This window comes from Cyprinodon tularosa, unplaced genomic scaffold (assembly GCF_016077235.1).
Source record: "Cyprinodon tularosa strain WSP-4 unplaced genomic scaffold, ASM1607723v1 ctg686, whole genome shotgun sequence".
Classification (NCBI taxonomy): domain Eukaryota; kingdom Metazoa; phylum Chordata; class Actinopteri; order Cyprinodontiformes; family Cyprinodontidae; genus Cyprinodon; species Cyprinodon tularosa.
Window position 1 is genome coordinate 341,000 of NW_024039436.1, and position 11,182 is coordinate 352,181.

General features: G+C 39.5%; 1 protein-coding gene across 1 annotated transcript; it reads right to left on the minus strand.

Moving 5' to 3' along the window:
* Window positions 1–1,087: 1,087 nt before the first annotated feature.
* ppp1r3g (protein phosphatase 1 regulatory subunit 3G) lies at window positions 1,088–2,175 on the minus strand. Its single transcript, XM_038267821.1, has one exon. The coding sequence runs from the start codon at window positions 2,158–2,160 to the stop codon at window positions 1,420–1,422; it is 741 nt and encodes a 246-aa protein (XP_038123749.1). The 5' UTR covers window positions 2,161–2,175; the 3' UTR covers window positions 1,088–1,419.
* Between the last annotated feature and the right edge of the window lie 9,007 nt (window positions 2,176–11,182).

An 11,182-nucleotide genomic window follows, 5' to 3' on the forward strand; every position in this document is an offset into this window, starting at 1 on the left:
GTTTTCAAATGCGATCTCTGCCTGAACGGCCAGGTCGCATTCATCCGACCTGAACGCCATTAATACCCGACACAGGTCGCTATTCTGGGTCTTTCTATGAAGAAGCGGCAAGAAAAACAACAACCAATGATGCGGAGAGTGGTATTTATGTTTGTCAATTTGAAAAGATTGAGTTTTTATGGTTTGGAAAGATCGCAAGATCTTTTTTGTTCTAGAACACGCTGGCCTGTGATGTCATCGCGTTCTCTACTGCGCATGCGGGACACTTGCGTTATATGACTGCAGTTTACACAGTAGATCACATACAAGTTGCATATGTAAACGGCAACACTAAAAAATCGGAACTGAGCATCAAGGCGTGCAGTGGGAACGTAGCCAAAGTCTCCTGATGATCGTGACCGTCTGTTTTTCCTTCATCCCCGAACAGTCGCGTTAAAATGACGAGATTCTCTCCTGGTTTTTTATCCACAGGAAACAAGATAAATCATCTTAAATCAAAATAATCATCATGGAACATCGACCGCCTGTGTTCGTTTAAAAAAAAATCGGCTTCAGGAAACCAGGAATTATGATAGAAATAAAGGATTATTGTTGGAAAATAAAGCTTCGTTTGTGGATTTTGATGAATTTCCTCAGTGGCGGTTCTAGACCAAATGTAGCTCGGGGCCAGGAGGGGGCCCAGCAGGGGGCCAGCTTGTTTTTATTGGGGCACAGAAAAGCATTAAATATAAAACAAGTGCAAGTGATTCAAATATATTAATATAGCTGCATGACCTGAAATTTTTATTCATTTAGGTTTAATTAAAATTCTATTTCTTTTTAGGTCAGTTTACATTTAGAATTTAGTAATTTAACATATTTTTGACTTAATTTCAGTAAAATGGCCGTTTTCTATCAAATTTGAATTAGAATTCAAGAAAAACTGATATATTCAGCATTTTTTTGTGCTGAAAAAAAACATTTAGCAGATTAAAACTGGGATCGTATCTCGATAGCACTGAAGCTATCACCTTATTGTTTTTAAATAATCAGAAAAACAGAATTTTTAAAGAAATAAAATGAAATAGATCCAGTAACCATGTCTGTCATTACAATATGTTTGAGTATTATGTCTTCAGTACAGGGGCCATAGCGGGGGCCAGGACATGATCTACAGGGGCAGTGGCCCCCGTGGGCCCCCGTCTAGAACCGCCCATGAATTTCCTGATTTCATCCTGAAAGTCAAAGGCGGGAAGTTCCAGCTGGATTCTGGAGTCCATCCGGTGGTTCTGCTGAGCGGGCATCAGCATCCTGTTGTCATGGAAACCACCTGGACCTGTGCTTGGGTTCGGTTGTCATGGGAACGGGCAGGTGGGTCCAGATGGTGGAGGAACCATGTTAGGATGGAAAGCAGGAGGAGCTTTTTTCTCCCGGTGCTCCTCAGAGGGGGGGTGGGGAGCCGGTTCTGCCGCGCTGGTTCCGGTACCGCAGCGTGTAGTTCTGGCCCCGGTTGTTGTCCCAGAACTCGCCCTCGTCGCTCCGCAGGAAGACGGCGAAGTGCACCGCGGTGCTGGGGTCCATGAAGGGGGAGGTTAAGACGCTGAAGCCGAACCGGACCCCCTCTGACCCGGACTCCTCCGCCGGCACCGCCTGCGCGTCCACGTGGGACAGCCAGTTGTTGAAGGTGTACCTGACCCCCACCTCCCGCACCGAGGTGCCCGGCAGGACGCGCACCTGGCCCCGCACGTCGAACTGCGTGATGAGCAGCCTCTCCAGGCAGACCCGCAGCTCGCGGACCCGCCGCTCCGCGTCCCGCAGCTCCGGGAAGCAGACCTCCAGGCGGTCCGGGTCCAGGCTGGACCGGAAGCTCAGCGGCTCCTGCTGCGGGGGAGGGAAGCTCTTGTGGCGGGACAGGACTTTGGAGGGGATCTGCGGGTCTTCCAGGGAGCTGAAGTGTTTGACGCTGGCCAGAGTCAGACCCATGGAGTCCGCGAACTTTACGCGCTTCCTGCCGGAGTCCGAGTCCAGCAGCGCGGCAGGGTAGGCCGGCAGGGAGCGGGCCCTCCGCCGGTCCCGCATGAACTTCTCCAGGTGGGACGCGTCCACCGCATCCTCAAGATCCTCCTCCTCCTCCTCCTGCTCCTCCTGCAGACCGTTCTCCTGTGGAGCTGAGCGGAACATCGGAGCGCTGCGTCCTGCGGGAAGCGCTGCGGCTTCTATAGACACCCCCCGCCCCCCTCCAGCGTGACAGCAGAGCGCGTGCAGCAAGTCCCGCAGCTGTTGTCCCCCTGCACCCGCCCCCCGGTGACGTCACAAATATCAACCTTCACCTGTTTGCGTGCGAAGCGGAGAGAGATGATGATGAAGATGATGAAGAAAAGCCCGAACAGAACCAGAACCTCCTGATCCCAAATCACCAGATTAACACATTTACTGAGATTAACACTGAAATACATGCAATAATTGTTTATTTTCTATTTAATCCTAATCTTGTGTCTGAAGGCAACATTGTTACCTGTTTAAGGTTGTTCTCCAATTTGTTTTACAAAATTTTTTTCCTTTTATTTTTCTTCTGTTTTATTTTCTATTTCAAACTTGCCTTACCTGAGCTGTGGAATGTATGGAGTGAATTTTGTTTCATTATTGTTGCAGCATTAAACATGTTTTAGTTTTGGAAATAAAATAAAGAAAAGTAATCCAGGAATGAACCTTTCATTTCTATTTAATCCTCAATTTAATCCTTTAATCCTAATCTTACATCTTGAAGGCAACATTCTTAGCTCCAATTGTTTTGTTTTACAATTTTTTTACCTTTATTCTGCTTTTATTTTTCTTCTATTTTATCATCTAATTCATGTAAAGCACTTTGAATTATTCATGTACTGAATTATGCTCTAAAATAAATTTGTGGTAAAAAAAAGATATTAATAATAAACTTGCCTTAACTGAGCTGTGTATTGTATGGAGTGAATTTTGTTCCATTATTGTTGCAGAAATGAACATGTTTTATAAATTGACAAAAAAAAAAATAAAAAATCCAGGAAGAAAACTTTAACAAATGTTTTTTTTTTTTTTTTTTTTTTTTTTTTTTTTTTTTTTTTTTTTTTTTTTTTACCAACAAAGGTGCTTGCTTGCTTTTTTTCTCAGATTTTGCCATTTTATTTTTCATGTTTAATTCTTTTTTTTTTTTTTTTAGAAAAACAAGACTTTACATTAAAGTTTTTTTGCCCAACTTCATCTTGTATGAATTCACCAATTGAAATCTTAGTTCCAGACAAAAGCCAGAAGACAGAAATAAAAAAGTGTGAAATGAAATGAAATTTGAAAAATATAAATTAATAAAACTCAATCTGAAAGACAAAATTTTTGCTCAAAATAGTTTTTCCAAGTTTTACTTTTAGTTTTATTTTTTTATATCAATTTACAAAAAGTGTTCTTTGCAAAAAATAATGGTGCAAATTTCCCTCCATAGCCCTGCAGCTCTGTTTTATATATTTAGATGGATTCTGTGTCCTGTAGGTCTGCAGGGATAATGTCAGTGATAATAAACATTTAAGGAGGAGGAATTTATGCGTCTGTTGCATCTATTTAAGCATCTTTATTGACTTTAACGTTGATTTTTGATGTCAGCAGAATAAAAAAGGCTTAACAGAAAGAGGAAGATGATCCATAGTTCTCTTTTCATGCATGTGCAGATATCTTTGTAATGGTTGTGATCTTGTAGCTCTGAGTAAAAACTGTACGAATCAAGATGTTTGTAGCCGCATGTCAATGTTTATATTTGTTTAAATGTACAGAAATAAATCTATTTGCTCACTTTATGGACTTAAAGTGATAAATAAGAAGTGGAAAGATTGAGGGTTTAATGGACTAAAAGTAGAGATATAATAAAATAAGTTAAACAACATAAACACTAAATTAATCATATAACATAAATATATGGATCAATAATTAAACGTGTTTGATTATTACATGTTCAAATTCTAGGAGAAATGTTTGTGAGTTTAGAAAATGCAGCCGAAGGATTTATAGAAAATAAGGAAAGAAAACTGGATTTCTATTTCTATAATAATCGTCTAAATGATGAGATTATAATATTATGGAAATAATAATAAGATAATAACTGTAATAATGACCAATTATAGTAATTCTATTAATCATCTTTCTTTTTTTTTTTTTTCTGGAGGATTTCAGTTTTTTTCCTCTGAAGCAGAAATAAATCCCAGAATGAGAGAAAAACGTCATTATTTATTTTCCTAGAAGCTGCTCTTACATAACGCTGCGCCTCACGTGCCGCCGGTGCGTCAATCAGCAGGAGGTAAACAGACTTGTGACATCACGGCCATCGCCGCGGTGACATCATGCTGCTTTCAGCCGTGATTTCCTTAAAAGGAGAAAAAAAACAAAACCACATAACATTTATTTATTTTTTTTTTAGAAAAATGTCCTTTTCTCTGATTAGGTTACAAATTGTTTATGTTTGATTTCAGGTGACCTTTGACCTCTAATAAGTGAAATGGTCCATGTAGAAGCTCCATTATGTAACAGCAGGTCATCAACAGAGTAAACAGGCCTGCGAGTTAAAATAGGGACGGAAAACTAAGATTAGAGACAATTCATTCTTAGAAATGGTTTCAAACGTGAGAGGAAGAGAGACGAGGAACTTTACTGGGAGCAAAATGTCTGCAACAAGGAAAAGAGTTGAAGTTAATTCTATTCAGTTTATTTCTATAGCTCCAATTCACATCATGTCATCTCAGGTCACTTTCCAGTTCACCAGATCATCCAGTCAGATTGATTCAAAGTTTTCTATCTAAGGAAAACCAGCTGATTGCATCGACTCATTGACTCTTCAGCAATCCCTCACACTAAGCATGCTTGTAGCGACAGTGGAGAGGAAAAACTCCCTTTGAACAGGAAGAAACCTCCAGCAGAACCAGGCTCAGTGTGAGCGGCCATCTGCTGAGGCCCACTGGGGTTCAAGGAGACAGAAGCAGACATAGAAAAAGAAGCATAGATACAAAAGGCAACTGTCAACCAGCTCCACAGGCGGCCCCGTCCAGGAAACACACAGCCAGGCAGACGAGCTCCGAGCCAGCTCCCATGTCAGAGGATGAAGGGAGCACATCCAGTTAGTCACAGTCAGAGAAACAGGACTACACTGGAAAACAGGCCGATCTCCAACATCTAGAAACAAAGGTGTTGATGGCAGCAGCACAGCTGATATTTCTCTCCAGGATGGAGTCACAGCCAAACAGGAACAGACCAGATGAAGCTACTATGAGAAAAAGCAGAGAGAGCAGAACGTTAGAGATTGAACTAACAGATTCTGCAGAGTGGGAGAATAGAGATAGAATGAAGCAGAATGATGAAAAAGGGGTCCCTATGTCCTCCAGCAGTCTAAGCCTATAGCAGCATAACTATAGAGATAGCTCAGGATAACCTGAGCCACCCTAACTATAAGCTTTATCAAAAATGAAAGTTTTAAGCCTAGCCTTAAAAGTAGACAGGGTGTCTGCCTCACGGACTAAAACTGGTAGTTGGTTCCACAGGAGATTAGAGGAAATTAGAAAGAAATGTGGATGAAATAATTTGGTTTGAAGGCTGAGGAGGATTTAGCTCTACAGAACCAGATCTGTTGGAACCATCCTGGTGAAGGAACCAGTGACGGCTCAGTTCTCTGTACCGTCACTTTATTAAATATAATATAAATAATTGAACTTTATTGATCTCACATTAGAGAAACTCACTCTCTGCATTTAACCCGTCTCCATGGGGAGCAGTGGGCTGCCTCTGTGCGGCGCCCAGTGAGCAGTGTGGGGTTAAGGGTCTTGCTCAGGTACCCAGAGTGGAGGCTGCGGAGATCAAACCGGATACTTGCAACCTTCACAGGTGCACTTCTCTAACATCTAGGCAATCACTGCCTCCTAATTATTCTCATATTACAGTTCAGAGGTGCAGACGGTAGCACTGCTGCCTTGCAGCCAGAAGGTTCCGGGTTCGATTCCTGGCCCTGGGTTTTTCTGTATGGAGTTTGCATGTTCTCCCTGTGCATGCATGGGTTCTCTCCAGGTACTCTAGCTTCCTCCCACAGTCCAAAAACATGACTGTTAGGTTAATTGGTTTCTCTAAATTCTCCTTGAGTGTGTGTTTGAATGGTTGCCGGGGCGACAGACTGGCTGTCAGGGTGGACCCCGCCTCTCACCCTCGCCACCCCGCTTGCGATAAAGCATGACGGAAAATTTATAGATTTTTAAATAAATGTGTCTCTTAATGACATTTCATTATTTCATTTCGCAGTTTATAATTTATTGCACATCTAATGTTTAACTCGTGAACTAGGTAATTTAATTAGAATAAATTTAGTACATTTATCTGTTTTAAAGGAGATTCATATTTATGAATTCCTGGCCCAAAATGTTAAATGAAAAACATTTTACATTTTGGCCCTCAGGGATCACATGATAAAAACGGTGAAAGCCCTCAGCATCACTAATCCTCCACCATGCAGATCTGGAGGATTGATATTATTTTAGTTAAAAGTGAAGCTTTTATTTTGTTCCATCAGTTTCCACACAGCTCTAGTTGGTTTAAACTGCTTCAATAGTTTATCTGACTGTAACTGTGGGCCAGTTTACTACTAATTTTTGCCCTCCACCACCAGGGGCAGCATTGCTCTTTTCCTCCCAGCTTCTGGTATCAAACAACAGATATTATTACAGGAAAGAACACATTTTATAAAGTTTGACGTGAAAATCTTTGCATTTTGTTACATTAGTTGCTTAAATGCTTCCAGATGATTTATCTGGAGTTTCATATTTAAGATAAAATCTGTTCCATCTTTGACTGATCATAGATTTGAGCAACAGACAACAGATTTTCTAAAAGGGTCTTGTTTGGTTTGAAATGTACTGGGATCTTGTTCCAAAAAAAGAAAATTAAAATCAATCCTCTGGACTTTGTTTCCAAGTTTGAAGACGTTTCTCTTCCATCCAGGAAACCTTTTCTATTCCAAAATGTCAGAAATAGCGTTTAGTTCCAGGTTTTATCCAGCAGCCCAACAAAGCCTGGTTTTAGTTTAGAAAACATGCAAATAGAAACGGATGAATTAATTGGAGACTCCAATAAATTCATTGATTTTTATCCTTTTTTTGGAATGACATAGGAAGGGAATCATGCAGGACCAGCCAGCCTGGCTGCTCTGTGACCTGCTGCCTCTCAACACGACCTGACTAGTTCAGGTGGCGTTAATTAGCAGGCCACCAGGTGGTGCTATTGGACCTCTGCCCTTAGGGCTTTCATTTAAGCTCATTTTCATTATGGCCTATTGGTATTAAAAAAAATAATTAAAAAACCTCAAAATAATTTGTTAATTAATTTCTTAGTGGTCGGACTCGGTGCTGCCCCAACCTGTTGGTTAAATGTGACCCTGTTACCATTAGTTATAAAACTAAAAACATGAAGTCTAAGGAATTGTAGAAAATTGTTCATTTAAAGGCATACTATGCAACATTTTTCAGTTAATTAATGTGTTCCATAACGTTTTGGATGATTAAATGAGTCATTTCAGGTGGAACAAAGGTTTTCTCTGCCGCACTGGTGGTCTGTGGGGGAAATACCGTACTTGCAATAGCAGGAGCCCTCGGCCCGCACCCACAGGCTCAGAACTGTCGTGCATCGCGAGAGTCGGTCTTGCTTTACGGCGAGAACTGCAACACGCCCCCAGTGAATGGCATACTGGTTGCTAGCGCAGTGGCGATATTTGTGCAATTATCATAGTTAGTTAACATGCTAAATTAAAAAGAAACGAAAATTGGAACAAAATAGTCACTTACCGCAGTAGACATGGTGATTCGTTGCGTTCGCCTGTCTGCTAAGCTCGCGCCTGGCTTGACGGAGAAACCAGGAGAACAGCTGAGCTAATTTACGACAGTGCACTTTTACTTTCGCCCTCTGGGGGGAGCCTCGCTGGAAAATCAACACCGGTTGCATAGTATACCTTTAATAGGGTAGCGCAGTAAAGCTTCTGGCCATCTTTTCCTGCATTACTTTTACTTTTATACTTGAAATAGTTTTAAAATGTTATTTTTTATACTTTTACTGGAGTAAAAAGTTGACATTGATCCTCTAACTTCTATAAAAGTGTTTATAAACAGCATGATTTATACATTACTTTTGACACGTCTGATCATATTTAATGGCGTCTTGCCTGGCATACGTATATAAATATGTTAAACTGTGCGGTTAGAAATGTTCTGCTGCAGCTCAGAAATCAGGAGGTTTTCACTCAGACTGATGACTTTACGGATTAACATGATGCTTCTGTGGCATCAGCGTTATACAGCGCTGGGCCAAGTACTCTACTGTAGTACTTAAGTAAAAAGTACTGATACTCATAGTCAAATCTACAACTACAAGTAACATTTTCTTGGTCAAACATTTACTCAAATATTGAAGTACAAACTTTTAAAAATAATCAAGTATTCAAAAAAATTATTTCAGTATTCAAAAGTACAAATAAAATCTTCTTTTATGAGGATATTTGGGTTTAATGTTCAGAGTAATTTTAAAGAACCTGTAACTTTCAGAAACCACCTGATGTATTGATGCGTAGATCAACCTGCTATAGATTCTACACCACCTGAAAAGAAGTTTAACATAAAAATTCCTCAAAATAAGGACAGATTATTTCTTAATAAAAAATAAAAAAAAGCCAAAAGAAAAGAGGAGAGTCTGGATTCTCTTCTCACTTTCTCTATGGAATAAAGGTTTAAGGTTGAATTTATTACCACAAAGAATCTAGAACTCTGATTCTAGATCTCTTCCTACCGTCATGGTCTTAGTTCTGTTTAAGTTTTCTTTTGAGTTTTCAGTTTCACTTTGATCCAGGTTTTTGTTTTCTAGTTTGTGTTTTTTTTCTGGATATATTTAAGTTCTTAGTTTTTTCTTTGTTGCCCTCTTGTGTTGGTCTCCTTTTTCTCTTGGCTCCCTTCTAGATGCTTCCATTCACACCTGCTCCCAATCGGCTCATTAATCCAGTCTTTGTTCAGTCTCCCATATATTGTCTTCCACTGCAATTTCTCAGTCCTGGTTCCTCGTCTTTTCCAGGCTCTTCAAGCTTGTTTTTACTTGATTCTCTTTTTTTTTTATTGTACTTTTTATGTTGTATTTTTGTATTCTTGCATCTGTTGCCTGTTAGTACTCCATTAAATCTCTCCATTCTGCCCCCCGCCTCTGCGTTTGGATCCTTAAAACCTAAACCAAACACTGACAACGTCTTAATAAATTTAGAAACTACTAATAATATCTGCTCTGAGTTTGTCTCATTTGTGGAACGTCATAAAACCTGTAATTTAGTGGCGTCCAGATTGAGTCATAAAGGCTGCTATCCGCCATGAGAGAAAAACGGCAGCAGGGGAATAAAAAGCTAAGCTGAACCAAAAGGAACCATCAGCTTCCTGGAAATGGAGGGAAAGTATGTAGGTAGAAATGAAATTATACAGTAAGGCAAACATGTATATATCTCTTTTAATTAGCTTCGTTATTTATTCACCTTTGTAACAATTACCATATTTATTTATTGTTCTTATAATACTCAACTTTATTTATTAATTACTTATTTTTTAAAGTATTTAAGTTGAACTCCTGAGACACGGCCCTTCCTCATTTGCATAATGAGGCAGAAATAAACAGCATTGGAGAAATAAATAGGGTAAAAAAAATACAAAGGAAGAATAAAACAGACAAAATAATATACCATGCACATAAATACTTAAAAAAATAAGTAATTAATAAAGTTGAAGATTACAACAGAAAATAAGTAAATAAGGTCATTATTACAAAGGTGCATAAATAAAGAAGATAATTAAGAGATAGATACATTTATGTCTCACTGTATAATTTATTTCTACCTATATTTACTTGTTTAATGTATTTTGGGTGCAATTGATTGTATGCTTATTCATTTATTGAGCTTTTATTTATTTCTGTTTATTTTTAAATACGGTAGAGCTGGTCCTTCATACTTAAGTAAAGTACTGAAGTAAATATACTCTGATATTTTAGCCCAAAGATTACTGAATAAAAAAGTCCAGCCAACCAGATGAAAAGATGTTTTTGTTTTATATGCTTCATGTCCTCTTTCCTCCACAGGGGGGCGCCATTTCTCTGCACTGCAGTGATTGGGATGCAGGTGGTGTTCTGATGGGTCTCAGTCAGCAATCCTTTGTCTTTTTGTGGACTGGTTAAACTGGGTAGACTGGGAGTGTTCCCACTGGTTAACTGGCCCTCTGATCTCTGAAAGTTTAATAAAACTATAAAAGTACTGTTAAAGTGAATCCAGTAGGTGGCGCTGCAGAAATGTTAATAGAATAGACATCCATTATCTGTTCTAGGTTGTGTCCCTCTCTTCTTGTCCCTTTTCTTCTTGTTTTCCTCTCTATGTTTTGTACTCAGCTGACTTTTCATGCTGTCTCTAAAGGAATGAAAGATTTTTTCCAAGCACTAAGCTCACTTAGCTGATTGCTCCTTCCTGTGTTTCCAAAAAGTAAATAACCCAGTCCTTCTTTTCACTGTAGACAAGCCATGATCTGCTTATCTGTTCTCCATTTTTCATTTGGATGAAATAATAGCTGCATGAATCATGACAGCAGACAAGATAGAGGAGAGCAGGAGGCGGGGTTACCAATCTACTCGCTCTGGAGAGCAGAGTTCGCTGCTTTTAGATGTTGTCTCCAAAGTCTCCAGTAGCAGAAAAAAGTCTCTAGATTTGGCGCTAGGAGCTTTTTAGAAATCAAAGTGCTAGAGGGGTCTGAAAAGTGGCTAAATATAGCGACTAAAGCGCTAAGTTGGCAACACTGCTCTTTGCATGGTTTGTTTTCAAATGGTTTGCTGCTGTCTGTTTGGACCTTTCTGAACATGTGCAGCAAATGGACTGATCCAATATGGTGGACACTGAAGGGGGGGGGGCTGAGACACACTTAATATTAACAGCGTTCTGATGGCATTTTAGCGAAAAACATAATTAATGTATTAACCTTACATGGAAATAGAGTTTTAAAGGCTCAGAATACTTCTGATTATTCATCAGTGATGTTTCAAAATAAAAGCCCACATTATTTCCAGGTTTTTTCTGTTTAATTTACGATCAATAAAGAAAAGCTCACGTTTTTTATAAAACCAAAATTGAAAGAAAAGTCTAGAC

Bases quoted from the DNA above. Each gene is read 5' to 3' on its own strand.
- ppp1r3g (XM_038267821.1), bottom strand. From the start codon at position 2,160: ATGTTCCGCTCAGCTCCACAGGAGAACGGTCTGCAGGAGGAGCAGGAG.